At 41.0% G+C, this 26,183-nt stretch overlaps 1 protein-coding gene across 2 annotated transcripts in view; it reads left to right on the top strand.

Annotated features, from left to right (window-relative positions):
- Nucleotides 1-26,183, top strand: part of SLC25A12 (solute carrier family 25 member 12) — a 146,804-nt gene that overhangs the window by 22,805 nt on the left and 97,816 nt on the right. Inside the window, exons 1-2 of one of the 2 annotated variants that reach the window (XM_006141475.2) lie at nt 7,253-7,323; nt 8,280-8,333. In XM_006141475.2, coding sequence (XP_006141537.1) covers nt 7,312-7,323; nt 8,280-8,333 — 66 coding nt within the window. In that variant the 5' untranslated portion in view covers nt 7,253-7,311. Of the gene's footprint in view, nt 1-7,252; nt 7,324-8,279; nt 8,334-26,183 lie in introns of those variants that run through there. The other variant, XM_006141477.3, reaches the window with a different exon arrangement.

The following is a 26,183-nucleotide window of genomic DNA, read 5'->3' on the forward strand; positions in this document are numbered from 1 at the left end:
GAGCGGTTTTGTACAAACACAAGGCACTCAGTAAATGTTTATTAACTAAAATTTGGCTTATTCCAAATTATAAAATGAGAATATTTGAAGAAGCACTAAAGCTCATACAGAACTGGTTCTGTAGCCTGGGGTTTAAGGGAGCCATACCCTACATGGCTGACCATGATTAGAATTGTGGCCTTGCGGCTTAAAGGACATACCAGATAGGTGTGTGCATTCCTAACATTTCAACAGGATAGGGAAATGGAGAAGGAATTGCGGCATAACCACATCCCATTGGAGGGTACTTTCTCTCTTGGGCACACGAATCCTCTGGTAATTAAAAAAAATGGGGCCAGCAGATGGTATAGTAGTTATGTCACTGGACTCCCACGTGGCCAACCACAGTTTAAGTCCTGGACCCAGTGGCTTGAAACTCATGCTGGGTGGCGTGTGCATGCATGCCCAAGATCCCAGGAGGAGAACAGAGGAGAAAGGATTGCAGTGTGGTCATCCCCTGGGGGGGGGTGATTTCTCAATTTACCTTACATTGTCTCTCTCTTTTAGGAGAGCATACATGCCCTAAGGCAAAAACCTCTAAAGAGAGAGAGAGAGAGAGAGAGAGAGAGAGAGAGAGAGAGAGAAAGCTTATCTGGTTCAGTCCTGCATCTGATCGCGACTTTCCACTAAATATCACCTTGTACATGATTAGTAAAGTGCAAGGGCACTTGGGGCCTTAAATGTCCAGAGCAGCTCATTCCATGAATTTCCTAAAAAATGCATTGAAAAGAAAACTGGCGATTACTGACTTCCTGAGGGAATTACTAAGGCCATGGTCCAAAATAAGATCACTGTCCTCTCCACTGCATAATTTACAGGGCTTAAGCGTCAAACCGTGAGGAAGAACAGTTTAGGAAAAGAAATCGTTGCAGGAGTACATCTACATCTATTTCACCTGATTTTTGATATCCCTCTCTTTCCTCTTCACCAAAGGAAGAATTTATTTCGAATAGGACAAATGTTCATAAAAGGAGTATAATACTTCTACAGTATAGAGAGTCCCTAAGTCATCTCATTTATCTAGTGTCTATAAGTGGTGTGGGCTGAAATAATAATTTCTGACTTATTGATTTTGGAGACAGCCTATCAGGTAGAACTTAATCTGCTCAAAGTTGAGTGCTTAACCCCTTGTAACAATCATGCCATTTCTCCATGTATACCTTAGCAAGGAGGAAGTTAAAAGTACAACTTAGTTTTGTAATGTTTCAGTGAAATATAAAAAAACATTTTAGGACTAGCCTCATAGCCTAGTGGTCAAGGGAGCCAGATTCCACTTGGCTGACTGTGGTTAGAATCCTGGCCCTGGCAGCTTGGAAAACATGTTGGGCATGTGTGTGTGTGTATGTGTGCGTGTTTGTGCGTGTGTGTGCACCAATCCTGACAGGAGGGAGAAATGGAGAAGGATTACAGTAAGGCCATGCCCATAGAGGGGTACTTTCTTCTTCTCTCTCTCTTTTTCTCTCTGGTGAGCACACACATCTTCTGACAATTAAAAAAAATATTTTTTTTAAATTTTAAGAATAGGCCAAAATGAATCAACATTTAAAAATTGTAGATGTTTGTTGTTAGCTACCATGGTGCATGTGAGGGGGCACCACTGAACGGTTGCTGAGGTTGCACAAGAGGCCTAGGTTTGGTCCTTGGCCCAACCTAGTTACCTGGGAGGCTAGAGCAGGAGGATATGATATGTTAAGATCTGGACAAAAATACCTCTTTCTCTCTTTCCCCCTACCCTTCTTTCCCCTTCTTCTTGCTCCCTCACTCATTTAAAAAAAAAAAAAAAAAGAAAAGAAATCCATGGGATTGGCAGGTGGCATTGCTGTTAAGGTACTGGACTCCTACATGGCTGACCATGGCTCGAGTTTTTGACCTGGCAGCTTGCTTTCTCACATTCTCCCTCTCTCTATCTCTGGTCAAATAAAAAAAAAAAACAGTAGTAATAAATACATTTGAGAAAAAACTCCAGATGGGGACCAGCAGATGGCGTAATGGCTACATCACTAGACTCTCTTATAGTTGACTGCAGTTCGAGTCCTGGACCTGGTGGCTTGAACTCATGCTGGGCACGTGTGTGTGTGTGCCCAAGATCCCTAGAGGAGAATTGGAGGAGAAGGGATTGTAGCATTGTTATCCCCACTGGGGGGTGATTTCTTGCTCTCTGTCTCTCTGTCCCTCTCTGTCTTTCTGGTGAGTGCACATGCCTTATAGCAAAAAATCTCTCCAAAAAAAAAAAAAAATCCAGATGTTCCAACAGTGTTTTTGTGTATGTGTGTGCACCAAGGTCAGATTGTGTTCTTTCTTTCAAATTTTTATTTTAAGGTTACCAGAGGGTGTGCTCTTGCCAGTGAAGAACAGAAACAGACTCTTGCCAGGGAGGGACAGAGAGAGAAAGTGAGAAAATACCTTCCAATGGAACATGGCCATGATGTAATCCTTTCCTCTCCATTTATCCGTTCTTTTGGGATTTGGGGCATTCACGTACTTATCCCTGGCATGTTTTTCAAGCAGAGGAAGCCAGGATTTGAGCCACATTTGGCCATGTGCTATTTGCCTTTAACCACTAAGGCACAGGATGACCCTCCACTATTTTAAGTCAGCTGCATCTTTTTTTTTTTTAATTTTTAAAATTTGCTAGATGGCACATGAGTTCTCTGGAGAGAGACAGAGAGAGAGATAGTGAGAAAGCACACCCACAGTGGAGGATGGTCATACCACAATCCCTTTTGTTCCTTTGGGCATGCACGCACATGGACCGAGTGTGGTTTTCAAGCTCTGAGTCTAGAACTCAAACTGTGCAGTCAGTCATGTAGGATTCAGCCACTAACCCCCACACCATCAGCTGGCCCTAGGTTAGTTTCATCTTGATAGTGGACAGAGAAATCCAACTTGTTCATCGTCATAGTAATGGTCTATATTTTTATATTTTCAGCACAGGAAGAGTTCTCCTTTTTTTAAAAAAAAATTTAATTCCACTTGTTGTTATTGTTTAATTTGACGAGAGAGAGAAAGGGAAAACAAGAAAGCAAGATGCTGGGTCTGGGACTCAAACAGCAGTCAGCCACGTGGGAATCCAGCGCTCTTAACCACCATGCCACCTGCCAGCCCCTCTACTCCTTGTTTTATTAGCCTGTGATAGTCTAACGCTCTGTTACATGTTTGTACTCCACCGTGATGTACTGCTTTCAAGATGACATCCATCGTAGCTGTATAGGATATAGAAGCAGGACCAAAAATGTATTTGCTAGTATAATCAGAGGAGGCAGGAAATAGTATGTTATTAAAGAAGGCCAGGAGTTGTGGCAGAACAAAATAATTGGAAATTGCCTCTTGTTTTAATACTTATATTTTAGTTTATTACGGGACTAGTCATTAGTATAATTCTTACTTTCACCCGCAAAGGGCCTGTCTGGTTACAAATTAGTATAATGTAAATAGCCTGGGAGTCGAAAAAAATGTTTCTGTGGGTTCCTGTGTGTAGCAGGCCCACATTTTGGTTTTGCATCTGGGGGTAATATATTATTTTCATAGGCAACAAATTCACCAGCAGATTTAAATTTCCAGCTCACTCAAGCTACATATTGAACCTTTTATGAACCCAACTCTAAAAAGTTAGTATTTACATCTGCTTTTTTTAGGGTCAACAATGAACTAATTGCAACTAATCACTCAGCTTTAACTTCCAGTTTTGTTTTCTTGCCTAGGCTGTCTTAAGTTTACAGCTTAAGGTTGTTCCACAGTTTTACTTTTTTTATTATTATTATTTTCAGATAAATTTCACATTTTACACAAAGTCTTCCATCATGATGTATACTATATATATGTATTTCAATAGAGAACTTTGCATTTTTTTTGTCTGTTAAATCTTTCTTCCCTTTGCACCTCACACCCACCCTCTTCCACCCACTCTCTACCATCCAATCCCTTCCCTTACGGTCTTTGATATCTACACTTATCCTATTATCATATCTTCTGTTCCAGTTTTAAAATGATTTCTTGTTTATGAATATAATTTTGTGACTTAAAGAAAGATTTCCAAGTTACTATATTGATATGTTATAAAAAATTGTGAAAATTTTAATGATTTCTACCACATTTTCCTAAATACATTGTGAGTCCTATCTTGATAGGTTTGTCTTTTGCTATTTAATTACCTAATAAACTCTCTCCCACCTTTGATCTATGGTGGAGGCAAAAGTAGGTTTTAATTCGCTAATACTTCTACTAATACTGTCAACTAATTATTACAACAGAATATGGATTGCAAAGTTTCTCAGGGCAGAAATTCTACTGTATATGCTTTTGTATTCCTTTTAACAATCAGTATATTTCCTACAGTACATATGTTTACTATATTAGAGCTCATAATACAATACAGCATTGTGGATTATTATATTTGGATAGACGAAAAACCTAGCAAAATTTACACTTATTTAGAGTAGCTGAACTCTTTTATCTTCTTTATATGGCAACCTTATTTAGTTTTAAATGACTATGTCTTCTCTATTACATGTAGATTGGCACTAGTGAGGCCCTTAAACTTGCTCAAAAGATCAGTAATTTATTTTTAATTTGCTATAGGGTGAGTGTACTCACTGGATACAGACAGACGAGGAAAAGAGGGGAGGGGAGGAGGAGGAAGTGAGACAGCATGGGGAGAGGCCTGGGGGGTAGGGTGGGGTGGGGGGGCACACTTACCCTATCTGCTTTTTAAGCTGCTGGGTCCAGGATTAAAATGGTGTAGTCAGTCATACAAGATTGAGCCACCTTAACCTATATACCACTAGCTGGCCCAAAGATCAGCTATTTTTTAAAACAATAATTATTTTATTTTTTATTATTTCTTAAATATTATTTATTATTTTTTCTTAAATTGACCAGAGGGACAGAGAGAGAGAGAGAGAGAGAGAGAGAAAGTGAGAAAACAAGCTGCCGGGTCCAGGACTTGAACCGTGGCTGGCTGTGTGGGAATACAGTTCCTTAACCTCCAAGTTACCTGCCGGCTCCAAGATAAGCTATTTTTAATCAAGAAAATTTTCATTCTGGCCTGGTACCTATACCTATGAATTATTGTGGTGGGCTCTGTTTAAATGTGATGTCTTCCTTTCTAGGATTGGTCAATGCAACTCTAAATTTTGGTGAACAACCTGTTCCAATAGAAAATACTCATTTTAAACATATGCCTTCCTTTCCTTCAAGTACTTTTATTCACACTGGGAAACTGCACTACTTAAACAGACATCTTCCCCTTACAAAGTATGGTAAATTAAACATTTTGAGATTCTTACTTATAGAAACTTAATGGGACCAGCAGATAGCATAATGTTTATATAACTGAACTCCCAAGTAGTTGACCATGATTCAAGTCCCGGACCCAGTGGCTTAAAACTTATGCTGGATGCGCATGTGTTTATGTGCCCAAGATCCTGAGAGGAGAATGAAGGCAAGGGATTGCAGCAAGGCCATCCCCCTGGGGCTTTCTCTCTGTCTCTCTGGCAAGCACACATGCCCAATAGCAAAAATCTCTCTAAAAAAAAAGGAAGAAAAAGAAAATGAGAAATAGCAGAGTATCAAGGACATAAAGTACTAATAGAATAAAATGTTACATTGTTGAAAAAACGGTGAGCAGACTAAAGATAAAAAGGAGATAGTGGTGAGACAGTAAAAGCAACTGTAGCAGAAAAGGTCATTCTGGGAGTACTTGGAATGCAGTTACTTACCAATGGTCTCCATTTGTCACTCCTTTGCGTTCACTTCTATTACCGTGGATACTTAAGACAAATAAGATCAGTAGACTGGAGAAGTGGGAAGCCGCATATGAAATTCAACATTGGAAATATAAAAGAGGGTAGAGAGGAACTGACAGCTAAGTAATATTAAGATAAATCTTGGAGTTTGTTTTTAAAATGCATATGCTTAGTTTAAGAACAAATAAGTATACATATGGTTGGGTTGTGGGGAAGCACTGACCATTTATAAGTGAACAGATGATAGACACTATATGTTGTCTCTTTATTATTTTTAAAGTTTTTGCCCTAGCGTATATGGTCTTGCCAGAGGGAAACAGTCAGAGAGAGGGCAAAAGAAAGAAATTGCCCCCCTCCAGTGCGGGGATGGCCAGGCTGCAATCCCTTCTCCATCTTCTCCAGATTTTGGTTATGCATGCACACATGTCCAACATCATTCTCAAGCCACCAGATTTGGGACTAGAACCACAGTCAACCATGTGGGGTCCAGCACCATGGCACCTGCTGGTTCCTTATTATTCCCATTGTTGCTATTAAGGAGACAGAGACAGAAGAGAAACACGTGCAGAGAGAGATGGAGAGAGCATCTCAGCACATCATGATCCTCCTGGAATTATAAGTGCCTGCCACAGTCCTGGCCTGGCCTGTTTGGGTTGGTTTATGTTGGTACAGGAACCCAACCCAGGCCTCCCACGCATACTGCATGAGCCGCTGCAGGTGTGCCTGTCTTTGTATTCTTTACATACATACTAAATGTCCGACCGACTTGAATTCCCAGTAATCGACTGAATCAGTTTGTGGCCTAATATGGTCACAATGGTAAGACTGGGTTTTAGGGACATCATTTTGGTTCAAGGCAGAGCTGCTACTTAGGTAGAGCTGGAAGTCAAACGGAGACTTACTCTCTGTCCACGTACCAGCAAGACCAGGATTCCTCAACTCATTGCACAAAAAATTTTAGGTAATTAGGAAAATGGTGTTTACAAATAAAGCTTTATAAGTAAGACACGAGGCCAAATTTAATGGTCTGTATTTGTCCCATATGCCAAGTTAGAGGCATACTACTCAAGTTGTGTTTACTGAAGTTTTCCCCAGGGTAGGTAGTAATTCCCCATCTTTTTTGTCAGTATTTGCCATGAGTTGTCACTAACTCATTATTATTATTAATGGGACGTGCTCTTTGACCCTTTGAAATCTTCCTCAATATAGGCCCCAAGTGTTCCTTTAAGCCTCGGGGAAAACGACTTTGGCTGGTCTGCGCCCAAAGCCACACCCACCGAGGCCTTGGGAAACCTGGGGCTTCTCCGGGCGGCGACTCGCCGGTAGCAACCACGCGCACGTCGGAATCCCACTGCTCGCACCGCAGTCTGACCTCTGCGGGGGCGCCCCAGCTCTGCCCCGCAGGCCCGCTCGCCCGGGGCCAGCCACCTTCCTTGCGGGGGCGCCAGGCCCTCCCAGCCCCTGCGCGCGCGCCCTGACAGCTCGGCCTTGCTCGCTCACTCGCTCGTCCCCGGCTTCCGAGCACAGCATGGCGGTCAAGGTGACTCCAACTCTCTGCTGCTGTCTTTATTGCATAAGAGACATTCTGAGGGCCCTGCCTGCAGCCCCCCACCTCTTCCCATTTCCTCCTTTGCCTAGTTCTTAGATGGCGCGTCCTGGGGCTCCAGCTCGCGCGTCGGGGAGCTGTGCGGGGCTTGGACCTAAGGGAGAGGAGGCCCCGTCTGGGGGAGGGGAAGGAGGAGGGATTGTGAATTAGAGGGGCTTGTGAGGACCACCGGTCGGTGAAGGAAGAGTAGTGGCCTGCCCTAGGTGCGTGGGATTGCGAACCCGGAGTTTGGAGGACATGGGAAAGGGAGGAAGGAAGTGGCAAGGAAAGCCGGGGATACCTAGGGCATCAATGTATTGCGGTGGGGGAGGGGGTGAGGATTGAGTAATTTGGGGCCTCAGTAAGGCTGCGAGGGCTGTGGTTGACATTTGCGTTGCACGTTGCCGGTTGCAGGATGTCCAAAGTATTCGTATTTTTGTGGCATTTCTCATTTTAGGTTGAATGGAGAAAGGGGGCGCGGAGATAATTATATGCTAATACTGCTTTTCATCGGGAAGAAAGGCTGCTAGGCCACCCCATTAATTAAGGTGTTTTAACTCCCTGCTGCCCTACTCTTGCTGACCTCTTGATTCGAGCGTGGAGTGTTGGCTACTGCGTTGCTAGTAGATATGGATGGAGTAAAGTCAAATTGATCCTCTTTGCCTGCCCTTCCAGTGCAGAAAGTCTGGTAGATTCGCTATATTGAAGGCCGTTCACACCTGTTTTTCCACCGGCTAGTCATACATCTCCAATTTGACAGTTGTTATCAGGAATTAGGGCTTAGGGTTTGTTTTAAATTAAATGCCCTTATAAAAGATAAGAGTATTGATTGTTAGCATGTGAACTCTAATTGGAAGAGATTGTGTAGTCTCTAGTGAAGCATTAACTGGATTTTTTTTTCCCTCTTGCAGGTGCATACAACTAAGCGAGGTGATCCCCATGAGTTAAGAAACATATTCCTACAGGTAAATTGGCTTACCTAGTGTACGTTTTATTGAAAAAACAAAGGTGTAAGTCTTTAGTCCTTTTCAGGCCTAAAAAATTTGGGCTAATTTGAAGAATGTTCTATTTTTATGCATTCTTATAAACATGGCTAGATAAAGTAGCTTATAGTTCTCTTAAGGTTTGATTAAAGGTTTTCCTTTTTATTATGGGCTTATAAAAGGTTTTCCTCAATTTGCTGTTTTTCTTTATATGACTTCAGCTATGTAAAAGAGGACTAAAATGAAGAATTTCCAACTTTTCTTAATCACTGAGATCAAGAAAACAATTTCAAAATGTTTGGCATTCTTGTATAATTGATAGGTATGGTGACTAAAATGTTTTCTTCCTTGAAAGTTGCACGTTAATAGTTTTCCTGTAATTTGTTACAAAGACAAGACTATTACAACTATTCTTAACTGGTGTGTGCCTTCCCCTCTTCTCTTATTTAGATCTGTAGATAGTTGGGGACTTTGACAAAACATTACTCTTTCAGATTCTGGTGAAGATCTACCTCACTTCTGCTAAGTTTTCTGGATCAGTAACTTGCCTGTAGACTTAAAAAAAAAAAAAAAAAAAAGAGAGAGAAGACTTAGTGTTTTGTTTTGCTTTCTTTTCTTCAATTTCAAAAGTTCCCTATGCAGGAAGTTGAACTTAAGTAGATGTAAGGGAGACAACCTAAGGTGTTTCACTAAATATTGTATTTTTCTCTGAAATCTTCTTCTGAATGCTTTGTATTTTAAACCTAGGTTCTGTGTAGACACTTTGACTATGTACAGGTCCCTGTTGGGTATAATTTTCCTCTGTAAAATGAGAGGTGACCTCCAAGGTTCCTTCCAATTCTAAACGTCTATGATTCTATATTAGGAACAGATTCTAACATATGCTGATGAGCCTGGAATAGATGACATTTTTATCGGAGACATGTGGCTTGCTTAAGCTATTGTTGGGGAGGAGACTGCATAGATAACCTTACATATATGTATCCATAGTTTACGCTAAAGAATTAGTGAAAAAGGGAATCTTAAACTTTATAAAACCTGATAAGAGAAGTATCTTTTCCAGAAGGAAAAGAATTGGAATAGCATTGTTACATTTGTGACTAGAAACCTTTATTTCTCACAAGTACTCTTGAGAATAGCCCCAAATAAATCAGTATTAACCACACCGTATGATTATACTCAATCGTTTTGTTAAGTGTTTATATAGTATATTTACTTTTATTTTCTAGGTTAAGTAGGTGTGGAAAAAACCGATGGCAGTGCTGCATGATGTAGTGAAAAGAGCACTGTCCTAGAGGTTCAATTCCCAGGCCTGCATCTATCCGGCTCTTGTACCTTTAGCTTGATTACCTAGCCATCTGGGTTTCATGATAGGAATGGAAATTGAAGTCCTTCCAGTTTTAAACATTCTGTGGAGAGAAAAATCAAACTCTAATTCTATGTGGATTTTTTTGTTTGTTTGTTTGTTTTATGAGGTGGAGGTATAAGGAGAGATGCTCTTCCCTATCTCTTTGACAACTTTTTAAATCTTAGCTTTTCATTTAATGTTTTGCATATTATTTTTTAGACATTTTTATTTCTTTTTTTTATAAATAATTATTTTATTTAACTTTCTTTCTTCCTTCCTTCCTTCCTTCCTTCCTTCCTTCCTTGCTTTCTTCCTTCCTTCCTTTCTTTTAATTTGACCAGAGAGAGAGAGAGAGGGAGAGAGGGAGGGAAAATGAGAAAGCAAGCCGCCAGGTCCAGGACTTGAACCGCAGTCGGCCATGTGGGAATCTAGTGCCCTTAATCACCACATCACCTGCCTGCCCTGTTATTTCTTATCTTTTTAATTGTCAGAGGGCATGTGCAATTTCTAGAGGGAGAGAGAGAAGGGAGAAAACACCCTCCCATGGGGCATAGTCAATCCTTTCTCCTTCGTTTCTCCATCTCGTCAGATTTTGGGTGTGCATGCACATGTGCCCTGCGTGTTTTCTAGGCCACTGGGGACTGGAATTCCAACCTCTACTGGCTGTGTAGAATCTGGCTTTCTTAATCACCAGACTACTTGGTGGCCCTAATTGTTTTTTAATTGCCAGAGGGTGTGTACACTCACCAGGGAGAAAGAAAAGAGGGAGAAATTATGCCCTAATGGAGCATGGTCCTGCTGCAATCCTTTCTCTTCCACTTCTCCATCATGTCAGGATTTGGGGTATGCATGCACAAGCGTCCAATGTGCACTGGTTTAGAAGTTGAGCCACAGTTAGCTAGGTAGACTCAAACTCCCCCCATCCCCAACCACTAGGCTATATGGCCAGTTCTATACATTATTTTGATGATGCCCTTTTTTCATTTAATTTTATTTGTTATTATTTATTATTATTTTTTGAATTTGACCAAAGAGACACAGAGAGAGAATGAGAGAAGAAGAAAGTGAGAAAGCAAGCTGCCAGGTCTGAGACTCAAACTATGGTCAGCCCTGTAGGAGTCCAGAACCTTAACCACCATGCCACTTGCCGGCCCCTGATGATGGCTTTTTTTTAAAACAAAACAAAACAAAACAACTTTTTTAGGGTTTTACCATAAGGCATGTGTGCTCACTGGAGAGAGAAACAGAAGAAAAGTGAGAAATCCCCCCCAGGGGTGGCAATGCAGTCCTTTCTCCATTCTCCTCACAGGATTTTGGGCATGCACACACCCGCACCCAGCATGATTTTCAAGCCATCAAGTTTGTATTTTATTTTTATATTGAAAGTCTGCAGAATTACAAGTGTATATTTAGCACTAAGTATAAAGCATTGACTCACACATTTTTGATAGGTAAAAGAGCTAGAACAGGGACCAGCAGTTGGCGTAATGGCTATGTTGTTGTACTCCCATGTACTCGGCCGCGGTTTGAGTCCCAGACCTGGTGACTTAAAATCACACTGGGCACGTGTGCGTGCGTGCCCAAGATCCCAAGAGGAGAATGGAGGAGAAGGGACTGTGGTGTGGCCATCCCTCTTGGGGGATGATTTCTTGCTTTCTGTATCTGTCTTTCCGGCAAACGCACACACCCTATAGCAAAAACCTCTTAAAGGAAAAAAAAAAGAGCTAGAACAAAGATACATTTAGGAAGGTATAAAGTGGCTGGAAACATATAAATTAACTAGTAAAAGCAATTTGGAGATAGTTATGAATTAACAGTTTTATTCCTGGCTTGAGTACTTCAAACTATAGTTACTTGAAGCTATGTATGCCTATGGTTTATTAAAATTTTAGATAAAGATGTGTGCTAACTATGTATTTCTTTTTGTTTTGTTAGCTCACAGGAGAGAGAGAGAGAGAGAGAGAGAGAGAGAGAGAGAGAATGAACCCCCCCCTCCAGGGGTGCAATCCCTTTTCTTCCTTTCTTCTCTTGGGATTTTGGGCACATATACCTGGTAATTTCCAAGCTGCAGGCTATGGGATATAAACTGCTCAGCTGGCCATGTGGGATCCAGCCACCTTAACTACCATACCATCTGATTGGCACACTACATATTTCTTTATCTCTTAAAATTAAAAAAAAAAATTACCAGAGAGTATCTGCACTCACTGGAAAGAAAGAGAGAGAGAGGGAGAGAAAGGAAGAGAAAGTACCCTTCAGCAGGGTGTAGTCAAGCTACAATCCCTTCTTTCCCATTTCTCCACCCTGTTGGGATTTGGGGCATGCATGAGCACATACCTGGCACAAGTCTGAAACTGCCAGACTGGGATTCGAACCGGGCCTGGGATCTGGTTTCCTTAACTATCCAGTCCTGGAACTGGCCCTAGCACTTAACATATCTACCCAACAAATATTTACTAAGAACTATTTGCTGTGTGCCATGCAATTGTATCAATATTTAGTTAGTTAGCAGGCACTAATTTGAATAATCAGAGGTGGAAATTGAGCCAAGACTTGAATGATGGTGGTCATGAGATTGGACTAACTCCTCTCTGAGGCCCATTCTATCTCTAATAGTCTGTGGTTGAGGGAGTCAAGGATAGTGAAGGCAAATGCATAACATGTGGTAGAAAATCAGAATGACTTGTCCAGATCCGAGTGGTCCCGTAATAGTAATGACATTGGCTAATGTTTATTGATTATTTAGAGTGTTGGCACTGGCACACAGTACATTATATTAATTTTCATAATCGTATGAGGTAGGTTTTGTACTCCTGTTCTGTAGATGAGGTAATGACTTGGTTCCTTAGTTCATAAGTGGTAGAGACTGGATCTCAGGTAAACTCCAAAATCCATTCTCTTAACCTTTACAGTATACTGCTTGTAGGATCTTGAAAGAGTGATTTTTGAATGACAAAGTTTTGTCAGGGGCTAATGTGTTGCATTAAGATGTTGAAAAAAATCTGGTTGCTTAGATGATGAAATAAAAAAAAAAATCTTTACACCATAACTATTGATGTTTAGAACAGTTGGCCAAGGAGTTTGGATTTGAAGCAGTGGGGTGGCACTATGGGTTTCTGAGTGGGCGGATTGAAGTGGTGAGTTCTGGCAGCTCTCTGCGTATGTTGGATAAAGTGTAGAGAGATTGGAAGTAGGTAAGGCGATCCGTTAAGAGGCTATCGAAATAATACAGGTGGGAGATAATGACCTGAAGTGGCTGATGGCTGGGGAAATGGAGAGGAAGAACAATACCTGCAACTTCGTAAGGGAAGAGCCTATTGAATTTGGTATTAAATGTGGTAGTAAAGAAAGGAGTAGTGAGGAACGAACCTGGCATTTTTTAGGAGAGATGGTAATTGACAAGGTACTTTTTTGGGAAATTTTGGGGAGGGGTGAAATTAAATGTGGTTGCTAGAAAAATACCTCACTAAGTTAAAGTCAAATTTGGACAGATATAAATTTGTATAGGTGATAGATGACTCTTTGTGGTTAGAGGGATTAAATAAAAAATAAACAAGAGAGAGAATTAGGGACTGATTTATAAGTGATGTCCATAACTGAAATGAGAAAATGAGAAGAAGGAAGAGGAAAGAGACAAATTTCCCATGGAGCCCATAGCAAAAATGTCATAAAAAGTAGTCACAGGTTAAAACATAGGTTATGTCATGAGTATAATTTGGTTTTGGTAGGATTTGGAGTCAGATGTGTTCAGGATCATTCGAACTATTTAAAGACTACAGAGAAGATTTAACTTAAAAATTTAGAATACAATTGAAAGCTCTTTGTAAATTTTAAATCCAAAGCTCATTGTAAATTTACAAATAGTTAATATGGTTTATAAGTAATTTATTTTGTCAGGCAACTGTTTCCATTTGAAAGCTCCGGTACATCTATGTTTGGTGGAATTGTGTGTGCAAGTTCAAGAGAAGGGCTTTATAAGAGTAAAGCACTATCAGGCCAGCCTGTGGTGTGGTGGTGAAGGTGGTTGGATTCTGTACTGCTGACTGTGCAGTTAGGGACCTGGCAGCTTGAAGAACACGCTGGGTACATGTGCGTGTATGCTGGGTGCATGTGATGCATGCCCAAAATTCTGAAAGGAGGGGACAATAAAGAGATTGCAATTACTACCCTCCATGGAATATGTTTTCTTACCCCCTCAGTGAGAACACACACACTCTAACAAAATTAAAAAAAAAAAAAGTAAAGCATTATTAGTTTGCATATGCAGAAACAAGTTCAATTTTTGTCTGTGTTCATTGTTTCTCAAATTTTGATGAGCTATATTTTCTATTAAAAAAACGCAATATTCACTAGGGTTCTGCTTTTCCTGCCTTGCCTCCCCCTCAAGTTGGTAAAACCGGAGTACAACAAATGAATTCTTATGTTAGACTCTGCTACAATTTTACAACCAATTGTTAAGCTAAGATCTTGCTATTATTTCCCTTACAACTATCATTTCTAGATTTCCTTCTTCTGCTTTTACCTCTTTTACCCTACACTGTCATTGACCCAATTTTGCTACATAAGAAGTCTACAGTAGCGAAAGGAGACAAGAGAAGCAGTGAAGAGGGAGGGGAAGAAGGGAGGTAGGGACCATAGAACGGCATAGACCGTTTGCTATAAGCCTGACACATTTCAAAATGAAGTGAATTTATCAAAAACTTTTTAAGTGAGTGATTTTTAAAGATTTCTTTATAATTTTTTATTTAGTTGATAGACTCCATTGTTCACTTGTTGGTGTATGATATGGTAAAACAACATACGTGACTGTACAAGTATATATTACCAAAAATGTACTGAGATGTAGAAACCAAATATTATTTTGATCCCTTTTAAAAATTATCATCAGTGTAACAATGAAGATCATATTCCACATAAAATTATGGAAATGTATTTTTTTCTATTTATTTTAAAGGGGAAGAAGATACTCCTAATGTGTAGCAAAGGTTGTTTTTTTTCCCCCCAAAGAATGATTATTTTTTTTAGGGTTTTTATGATGTATTTTTAATCTAAAGAAATATCCTTTTCTCAATAAATATTTATTTACCTACTATGTATTTACATATTGTGGCAATAGGCTGTGACTGAGAAGGGTATTAAAAAGGAATTTTATCAGGAAAAGCTTCCTGTTTGTTTGAATATACATTAGGGCTATGTTTTCAGTAGCATGGAAAATGTACCATAGTATTAGAGTTACAATAAAATTAACAAATATTTTTTTTTGAGAGTTTTTTTTTTTTTTTTGCTATAGGGCGTGTGCGCTCGCCAGACAGACAGAGACAGAGAGATAGAAAGTGAGAAATCACCCTCCAGGGGGGATGGTCACGCCGCAATCCCTTCTCCTCCATTCTCCTCTCGGGATCTTGGGCATGCACGTACACACGTCCGGTGTGAGTTTTAAGCTACCGGGTCCAGTATGTGAACCATGGTTGACTACATGGGAGTTCAGCGACATAGCCATTATGCTAACTGCTGGTCCCAACAAGTATTTTTAAAAATAATTATTTCTTTATTTAATTCCATTTGTTATTATATTTTAAATTTGACCAGATAGGGACCAGCAGGAGGCGTGTTGGTTAAGGCACTGGACACTCCCACAGGGTGAACCACGGTTTGAGTCCTAGACCTGGTGGCTTGCTTTATCACCTTCTCTCTCACATCAAATTAAAAATATATGAATGTGTAAATAAAGTTAAATAAATAATTCATAAAAATTTTTTTTGACCAGTCAGAAACAGAGAGAGGGAAATTGAGAGAACAAGCCACCAGGTCCAGGACTTGAACCATGATGAGCCATGTGGGAATCCAGTGCCCTTAATCACCGTGCCACTAGCCAGCCCCAAGATTTTGCAAGTATTAATGGGTGATAATATTTACTGAAACCAGAAGCGGAAAAAAGGGGTGCTCTTATCTAGTATTTGGGAAAACAAAGACTCCTTGGAAAGTAGTCTGGCAATGGTTTAAAATAAAAAGAAAATACCATTTGAAGAAACAATTATGCTTTAGAGATATTTATCCTAGAGAAAAAAAATACTCCTAAGAATACTTATGTTCAAGGTTGTTAATTACAGCACTCAGTGTTCCCTCAAGAAAGAAAGAAAGAAAGAAAGAAAGAAAGAAAGAAAGAAAGAAAGAAGCATGTCTATCTACTACCTAGCATGGTTTATAATCCAAAGTCTGGTATATTAAACAAAGTCACTTCATATATGTTGTCTGTGTATTTATAGATATGTTTGTATATGATTTGATGAACACTGAGAAAGGTATGGAAAGATAAATATTAGATGAACTTGATCGGGGAAAGGATAAAGGAAAAAATAAAATCTAAGTGCGTATATATTAAACTTCGGGTAAGTAAATACTTTTAAAAGCATGAGCTTGGCAATTCAGAGCCTGAATCTAAAGGAGGCCTTCCAGTGTACGTGGGGCTGAATGAACCCAGTATGGGATACACAGAAGAGCATCTACAGTTTTACGAGCCATGCTGACGAAGGGTTTTCTTGAGTTCTTCAGAATATAGGAATTGAAGATGGTAGCTTTTATGTTTAGTTTAAAAAGCATTTGCCATATGGGGCCGGCAGGTGACGTGGTGGTTAAGGACGCTGGACTCCCACATGGCCGACCACGGTTCAAGTCCTGGACCTGGAAGCTTGCTCTCTCACTTTCCCTCTCTCTCTTTTTCTCTCACTCTGTCCCTCTCTGGTCAAATTAAAACAAAATGAAATAAATGAATGAATAAATAAAGCTAAATAAAATAATTCTTAAAAAAAAGAAAGCATTTGCCATAAATAAATTTTATATGGGATATGCAGATTTTTTATTAAAAAAAGGTAGTGAGTGTTAAGGGCAGACTGACACCATAGTGAGACTGTCCTTGGATCAGTAAGAAAGATTTTTTAAAAATGGAAAATTAGATTATTAAAAGCCATGTTATATGGTACTACCTATCAGTTTATTATTTTTAAATTATTTGCGTCATTTTATTTATCATTATTTTAAAATTTTTCTCCAGAGAGAGACAGGGACAGAGAAAGTGGGAAAGCAAGCCACCAGGTCCAGGACTCAAACTGTAGACAGCCAATGTGGGAGTCCAGTGCCTTTAACCACCACATTACCCGCTGCCCTGATCAATTCATTATTAATTGCCTACTGTGTGCCAGGCTAGCTCTGTGCTAGGTTCTACCCTTCCAGAGATAAGAGAGAGGAATTCAGTGAGGATAGGGAATAAGACACAGGAATTCAGTGAAGGTAGAACCCACACTCTAGGGGTGAGACAGATGATTTAGAAAGTCCTTCCCCACCTAAAAAAAGGTTACTACAGAGACAATTCTGATAAGGAAATAAACAGAATGATAAAAGGGCCATCATTTGTCATCATTTTTCAAGAGGGTGGCCAGTGAAAACCCTTGAAGGGGTAATATTTGAGTCAATAACTAAAAGATGGGTAAGGGGGAGGCGATTAGAGGACTCCAAGCTCACATGTGTAAAGCTTTAGGTGTGGAAAGGCTCTGGTTCACTCAAGACCCAGAAAGGAGGCCAGTGCCCGAAGCACCAGTAGCGAGGGGGTGAGTGGCCAGGAAGAGATGAGGCTGAATGAGCCATGTGAAGCAGGGCCTGTGTCCAGGCCATGGAGAAGTTTAGGTTTTTTCTTGACAGAAGTGTGGAAACCAGGACCAGCAGATGGAGCAAGGGTTACGTTGCTAAATTCCCATGTAGCCAACCACGGCTTGAGTCCCAGACCCAGTGACTGAAACTCACACCGGGTGTGTGTGCCCAGGATCCCGAGAGAAGAATGGAGGAGAAGGGATTGTGGAGTGGGCCATGCCCCCTGAGGGATGATTTCTTGCTTTCTGTCTCTCTTGTCTTTCCGGTGAGTGCATGTGCCCTATAACAAAAAAAATCTCTCTTAAAAAAAAAGTGTGGAAATCACTGCTGGTCCTTCACCTTGCACATGGATGAGTGATTTCATAGTTTAAATAGATCATATGTATGTATTTATTTTTAATTTGCTATAGGGCATGTGTGCTCACTGAAGAGAGGTGGGAGGCAGGAGAGTGAGAAAATGCCCCTCGCCCCCCAGGGAGGACAGGCAGTGGTAGTCCCTCTTCCTCCAGTCTCTTCTTGGGATTTTGGACACATTTTGGGTGCTCACACACATGCATCTGGTGTGTTTTTCAAGTTGCCGGGCCCAGGACTGAAACCACACAGTTGGTCATGTGGGATGGAGTCGCGTTAACCACCATGCTACAGCTGGCCCTAGGTCATATTTAAATAGGTCGTATTCCTATGTAAACTGTTTGACATTTAAATGGTTTCTCATGAATGACTGCTTTGAGTAGACTGTGATTCTTCCAGTTTAATTCCTTCCTGTCTGTGGATTCTCAGAGCACCTTGCACTGGATGAAACTCCTTTTCATCCAGGAGGCAGCAGAGTGTAACTGGAGCCTGCACGGACTTTGCAGCGTGACCTAGGATTGAATGTGCATGTGATTCCTTTTAGCTCTGTGGCTTCGGGTGACTACATTACTTCTGGAGTCTGTTCATCTAAGAAGGGATAACTGTGCCTAGTGCATAGAGATGTTATACAGATTAAGTGAAGTGAGCCTGCGCTGTAGCACAGTGGTTAAATGTTGTACGTTGAGAGCTGGATCCCACATGGCTGTCCATGGTTCAAATCTTGGCCCTGGTGTCTTAAATCTGCTGGGTACATGTGCATGTGTGTCCAAACTCCTGATGGGATGGAGAAATGGAGAAGGAGAAGGGATCGTAGTGTCACCATGTTCTATAGAGGGGTGCTTTCTCTTTCTCTCTCTCTCTCTCTTTCTTTTTCTCTGGTAAGTGCACATGCCCTCTGGCAATTAAAAAAAAAAGGTTCTGTCAAGTAATTTGTCAACTATGGCTGACACATGAAGGACCAAATAAAACTTAGTTATTTGTCTCCTTCCTTCTCTTCTAAATTGAGAGGATGGCTTTTTTTTCTTAATAGGATCTGAGTCCCTTATCTCCCAGCGCCTAATAAAGTGAATAAGATATGTGTTTATGATTATGAACATGTTATCAGTTAATTGCTCACATTCTTGTTACATATATCTGAAGGTCTTCGCAAATCCTCATGTTCGGAGATATTGCATAAGAGGTTGTAACAAAATACTGTAACCACAGGGTTTGAAATAACAAGATACAGACCTGAAAGACAGACTTATAATTGATTCTTTATGAGTGTAACTTTCTCTGCTTTTTTTTTTAAGAATTATTTTATTTAACTTTATTTATTTATTTTAATTTGACTGAAGGTGAGGGGAGGGAGGGAGAGAGAGAGTGAAAAGCAAGCTGCCAGGTCCAGGACTCAAACCCTGGTTGGCCATGTGGGAGACCAGTGCCCTTAACTACCATGCTACCTGCTGGCCCCAGCTTTCTCTGCTTTTTAAAAATTACCACCTTCCTTTTACGTCTGGTTCGCTTTTCCTTGGTACTGCGGACTTCTCTGAAAACGTCTTCCACAGAAACCATTGTTATGACAGGTAGTGGGGCTCCTAGAATTGGAAGGAACACACATTTTTGAAGATGTGAAGATTTATTAGTCAAGACTATTTTAGCTTTATTTATTTATTTATCTTAGTGAGAGAGCATGCATGGGAAGGAGGAAGGGAGAAAGACAAAGAAAAGTATTTACTTTTTGACAGGGTTTTATCTGTGGGAACCTCTCACCCTAGCCTAGGATCACAAGCTGGGTGCCTTGGCACCCAGTATATCTGGGTTGGGCCAGGAACCAAACCTGTAGCCTCAGCCATTTCAGCTGAGCCTATTTGAGTCTTTTTAAAAAAATTATTTATTGGGGCCAGCAGGTGGCATGGTGGTTGCGGGCGCTGGATTCCCACATGGCTGACCACAGTTTGAGTTCCGGACCTGACGGCTTGCTTTCTCACTTTCTTTTTCTTTCTCTCTCACTCTCACTTTCACTCTGTCCCTCTCTGGTCAAATTAAGTAAGAAGATAAATGGATAAATAAAGTTGAATAAAATAATACTTAAAAAAATTACTTATTGGGACCAGTAGGTGACATGGTTAAGGCCACTGGACTCCCACATAGTTGACCATGGTTCAAGGCCTGGACCTGGCGACTTGCTTTCTCACTTTCCCTCTCTCATTCTGTCCCTCTCTGGCCAAATTAAAAGAAATAAAACTGAATAAATAAAATAATTTTTAAAATTTTACTATTATTTTTAAGTTTGCTATAGGGGATATGTGCTCACCAGAGAGAGACGAGAGAGAGAGAGAAAAAAAACAAGCTACCACATCCAGGATTTGAACCATGACCATGTAGGAGTCCAGGAGTCCAGTGCCTTAACTACCCCACTACCTGCTAGCTGCGCTATTTCAGTCTTAGGGACGGAAATTCAGTTGAACTCACTTGGGCCTGGGATGTGTTGGCTTTAGCTGTGATTAGAGGGGGAGTGGACATCTCTTATTTTTGGTTTTCCTAGTACTGGCTTCGTTCTCAGCAGGCTTTGCTATGTGGAGGAGCCCTAGATTAAAATCCTGCTGGTTCACTTAAAAAAAAAGTGTGGAAATCACTGCTGGTCCTTCACCTTGCACATGGATGAGTGATTTCATAGTTTAAATAGATCATATGTATGTATTTATTTTTAATTTGCTATAGGGCATGTGTGCTCACTGAAGAGAGGTGGGAGGCAGGAGAGTGAGAAAATGCCCCTCGCCCCCCAGGGAGGACAGGCAGTGGTAGTCCCTCTTCCTCCAGTCTCTTCTTGGGATTTTGGACACATTTTGGGTGCTCACACACATGCATCTGGTGTGTTTTTCAAGTTGCCGGGCCCAGGACTGAAACCACACAGTTGGTCATGTGGGATGGAGTCGCGTTAACCACCATGCTACAGCTGGCCCTAGGTCATATTTAAATAGGTCGTATTCCTATGTAAACTGTTTGACATTTAAATGGTTTCTCATGAATGACTGCTTTGAGTAGACTGTGATTCTTCCAGTTTAATTCCTTCCTGTCTGTGGATTCTCAGAGCACCTTGCACTGGATGAAACTCCTTTTCATCCAGGAGGCAGCAGAGTGTAACTGGAGCCTGCACGGACTTTGCAGCGTGACCTAGGATTGAATGTGCATGTGATTCCTTTTAGCTCTGTGGCTTCGGGTGACTACATTACTTCTGGAGTCTGTTCATCTAAGAAGGGATAACTGTGCCTAGTGCATAGAGATGTTATACAGATTAAGTGAAGTGAGCCTGCGCTGTAGCACAGTGGTTAAATGTTGTACGTTGAGAGCTGGATCCCACATGGCTGTCCATGGTTCAAATCTTGGCCCTGGTGTCTTAAATCTGCTGGGTACATGTGCCTGTGTGTCCAAACTCCTGATGGGATGGAGAAATGGAGAAGGAGAAGGGATCGTAGTGTCACCATGTTCTATAGAGGGGTGCTTTCTCTTTCTCTCTCTCTCTCTCTTTCTTTTTCTCTGGTAAGTGCACATGCCCTCTGGCAATTAAAAAAAAAAGGTTCTGTCAAGTAATTTGTCAACTATGGCTGACACATGAAGGACCAAATAAAACTTAGTTATTTGTCTCCTTCCTTCTCTTCTAAATTGAGAGGATGGCTTTTTTTTCTTAATAGGATCTGAGTCCCTTATCTCCCAGCGCCTAATAAAGTGAATAAGATATGTGTTTATGATTATGAACATGTTATCAGTTAATTGCTCACATTCTTGTTACATATATCTGAAGGTCTTCGCAAATCCTCATGTTCGGAGATATTGCATAAGAGGTTGTAACAAAATACTGTAACCACAGGGTTTGAAATAACAAGATACAGACCTGAAAGACAGACTTATAATTGATTCTTTATGAGTGTAACTTTCTCTGCTTTTTTTTTTAAGAATTATTTTATTTAACTTTATTTATTTATTTTAATTTGACTGAAGGTGAGGGGAGGGAGGGAGAGAGAGAGTGAAAAGCAAGCTGCCAGGTCCAGGACTCAAACCCTGGTTGGCCATGTGGGAGACCAGTGCCCTTAACTACCATGCTACCTGCTGGCCCCAGCTTTCTCTGCTTTTTAAAAATTACCACCTTCCTTTTACGTCTGGTTCGCTTTTCCTTGGTACTGCGGACTTCTCTGAAAACGTCTTCCACAGAAACCATTGTTATGACAGGTAGTGGGGCTCCTAGAATTGGAAGGAACACACATTTTTGAAGATGTGAAGATTTATTAGTCAAGACTATTTTAGCTTTATTTATTTATTTATCTTAGTGAGAGAGCATGCATGGGAAGGAGGAAGGGAGAAAGACAAAGAAAAGTATTTACTTTTTGACAGGGTTTTATCTGTGGGAACCTCTCACCCTAGCCTAGGATCACAAGCTGGGTGCCTTGGCACCCAGTATATCTGGGTTGGGCCAGGAACCAAACCTGTAGCCTCAGCCATTTCAGCTGAGCCTATTTGAGTCTTTTTAAAAAAATTATTTATTGGGGCCAGCAGGTGGCATGGTGGTTGCGGGCGCTGGATTCCCACATGGCTGACCACAGTTTGAGTTCCGGACCTGACGGCTTGCTTTCTCACTTTCTTTTTCTTTCTCTCTCACTCTCACTTTCACTCTGTCCCTCTCTGGTCAAATTAAGTAAGAAGATAAATGGATAAATAAAGTTGAATAAAATAATACTTAAAAAAATTACTTATTGGGACCAGTAGGTGACATGGTTAAGGCCACTGGACTCCCACATAGTTGACCATGGTTCAAGGCCTGGACCTGGCGACTTGCTTTCTCACTTTCCCTCTCTCATTCTGTCCCTCTCTGGCCAAATTAAAAGAAATAAAACTGAATAAATAAAATAATTTTTAAAATTTTACTATTATTTTTAAGTTTGCTATAGGGGATATGTGCTCACCAGAGAGAGACGAGAGAGAGAGAGAAAAAAAACAAGCTACCACATCCAGGATTTGAACCATGACCATGTAGGAGTCCAGGAGTCCAGTGCCTTAACTACCCCACTACCTGCTAGCTGCGCTATTTCAGTCTTAGGGACGGAAATTCAGTTGAACTCACTTGGGCCTGGGATGTGTTGGCTTTAGCTGTGATTAGAGGGGGAGTGGACATCTCTTATTTTTGGTTTTCCTAGTACTGGCTTCGTTCTCAGCAGGCTTTGCTATGTGGAGGAGCCCTAGATTAAAATCCTGCTGGTTCAGGAGGAAGAGGGTGCCCTTTCCCCAATTTCTGGTTGTCCAGGAATTACAGTCTCTTTCCCAGCTGTGCTCCAAAGGGATGCAGTTCTCTTTTTTGGCCAGATTGGTGTCACTTGCTCACTTCTTGAACCGTTAAGCAAAGTTGCCCTCCCTGGAGTCCCCTGTGGAGGGGTATATCTTAAAGGGAAATTAGTATGCAGTTATCAGAAGGGGGAAGAAAATGTGGGCAGTTTAAAAACAAGAAATGTAGGGACCAGCAAATGGTGTAATAGTTACATTGCTGGACTCCCACATAGTCAACCATGGTTCAAGTCCCAGACCCAGTGACAAAACTCACGCCAGGTGCCATGTGTGTGCACCCCCAATACCCCTAGAGGAGAATGGAGGAGAAGGGATTGCAATGTGCCATATCCCCTGGCAGGTGATTTCTCACTTTCTGTCTCTCTGTCTCTGTCTCTCCGGCGAGCACATGTGCCTTACAGCAAAAATCTCTCTCTCTAAAAAAAAAAAATACAAGAAACGTACATCATATAAAGGATTGGAGGTGGTTCAGGAAAGGAAAGACAGAGGTGGCACGAGATTGTGTGTCTCCAGGGGTTTTACCAGGTCAACACTGCTGTATTTGATAGCTCTTTTCTTTCTCATAAAAAGCACAGCGTCTGAGTAGCAGCGTCTTAGCAGTGTGCACCATTATGACTGAACTCCAAGAGATCTCTTTCTAGCATTACTTTCTTACTCTCTGCAAAAAATGTTTTAAGAGATTGGACAATAAGAAACTAACCATAATTATGACCTTTGAAGAAGAAATGTAGCCTCGCCTTATTCTTTCTTCAGGTAAAGGCATTCTTTCTAGTTCTTTTTCTTTTTTTGGAGAGATTTTTTTGCTATAGGACATGTGCACGAGACAGAGAGACAGAAAGCAAGAAATCACCCCCCAGGGAGGATGGCCATGCCGCAATCCCTTCTTCTCCATTTTTCTCTCAGGATCTTGGGCACGCACGCACACGCACCCAACGTGAGTTTAAGCCGCTGGGTCCAGGACTCGAACCGTGGTCGATTACATGGGAGTCTAGTGACATAGTCATTAAGCCAACTGCTGATCCCTCTAGTTCTTTTCTTATGGTGATCTTCCTCTCCTTCTGTCCACTCCCCACCACTCCCATCCCGTGGCACACAGTTTCAAGACTTTCTGTTCAACCTAGATAGCTGTTACTTGTTTTACTAAGAGGTACTGTTCTAGGTACTAGTGGTATGAAGATGAATAAAACATCTTTCTTTTTATTTAAAAAAAATAATTGTTTATTTAATTTCATTTATTCATTCATTTATTTTAATTTGACCTGAGAGAAACAGAGAGAGAAAGTGAGAAAGCAAGCCACCAGGTCCAGGACTCGAACCATGGTCAGCCACATGGGAGTGTCCAGCACTTCAACCACCATGCCACCTACGGGTCCCCGAAAAATCTTTCTTTTTAAAGGATTCACCACTTAGATCTACTTAAATTACACTTTCGTAAGTGAACATGTTCTTAAAAATTTAGTACTTTCTGTATAAGTCTGAAGGCTTGAAGTCCTCCCTGAAACCTTCCCCAAATTCCAGCATTGTCCCAACCCCTAAGATGTAACTACTGTTCCTAGTTGGTTGTTTCTTTCTGATCTTTTCCCATGCATTTACTTAGAAAATATAGAATTTTATGTTTTTTTTTTTTAAAGCATAGATAGTCAGCCACATGGCTGGCCTCGGTTCAAGTCCTGGACCTGATGGCCTGCTCTCTCTCTCTCTGTCTCTGTTTGGTGAGCACATGTACCCTATAACAAATTAATAATAAGTAGGGCCCAGCAGTTGGCGTAATGGCTGTGTCGATGGACTCCCATGTAGTTGACCAGACCAAGTCCCGGACCTAGTGGCTTAAACTCATGTGGGGGTGTGCGTGCGTGTGTGCCCAAGATCTCAAGAGGAAAGTGGAGAAGGGATTGTGGCATGGCCATCCCCCTGGGGGGTGGTTTCTTGCTTTCTGTCTCTGTCTCTCTGGCAAGTGCATGCGCCCTGTAGCAAAAACCTCTGACAGAAAAAACCTCTAAATAAAATAATAATTTTTTAAAAAGCATACATAATACTAGCTCATGCTCACTCACTATTATGTGTCCGCTACTATTTTAATTGCTTTATACAAATCATATTTAATTCTCAGAAAAATTTTGTAAGAGGGCCCGGCAGGTAGTGTGGTGGTTAAGGGCACTGGACTTCCACATGGCCCACTGTGGACAGCAAAAACCTCTAAATAAAATAATAATTTTTTAAAAAGCATACATAATACTAGCTCATGCTCACTCACTATTATGTGTCCGCTACTATTTTAATTGCTTTATACAAATCATATTTAATTCTCAGAAAAATTTTGTAAGAGGGCCCGGCAGGTAGTGTGGTGGTTAAGGGCACTGGACTTCCACATGGCCCACTGTGTGAGTCCCAGACCTGATGGCTTGCTCTCTCACTTTCCCTTTCTCTCTCTCTCTCTCTCTCTCTGGCCAAATTAAAATAAATAAAATAAATACATAAATAAAGTTAAATAAGATAATTCTTATTAAAAAGAAAAATTCAGGGCCAGCAGATGGTGTAGTGGTTGAAGATGCTGGACTCCCATGTGGCCAACCATGGTTCAAATCCCAGACCTAGCGGTTTGCTTTCTCACTTTCCTTCTCTCTCTCTCTCTTTCTGTCCCTCACTGGTCAAATTTAAATAAATAAATAAAGTTAAATAGACCATTCTTTTTATTTTTTAAAGCTTTTTTCTTTTTATATGGTATTTATTAATTCACTTATTTTAATTTGACCAGAGAGAGACATAGTGAGAGAGAGAGAGAGAGAAAGCAAGAAAGCTAGCCACCAAATCCAGGACTTGAACCATGGTCAGCCATATGGGAGTGTCCAGTGTTTTAACCACCACGCCACCTGCTAGTTCCCCAATAGACAATTCTTTTTTTTTTTTTTTTTTTTGAGAGGTTTTCGCTAAAGGGCGTGTGTGCTCGCCAGACAGACAGAGAGAGACATAGAGACAGAAAGCGAGAAATTACCCCCCAGGGGGATGGTCACACTGCAATCCCGTCTCCTCCATTCTCCTCTCAGGATCTTGGGCACGCATGCACACGCACCCAGCGTGAGTTTTAAGCCATCGGGTCCGGACACGAACCGCGGTCGACTACGTGGGAGTCCAGCGACATAGCCATTATGCTAACTGCTGGTTCCCTCCCAGTG

Source organism: Tupaia chinensis, unplaced genomic scaffold (assembly GCF_000334495.1).
Source record: "Tupaia chinensis unplaced genomic scaffold, TupChi_1.0 Scaffold000056_1, whole genome shotgun sequence".
NCBI lineage: Eukaryota > Metazoa > Chordata > Mammalia > Scandentia > Tupaiidae > Tupaia > Tupaia belangeri.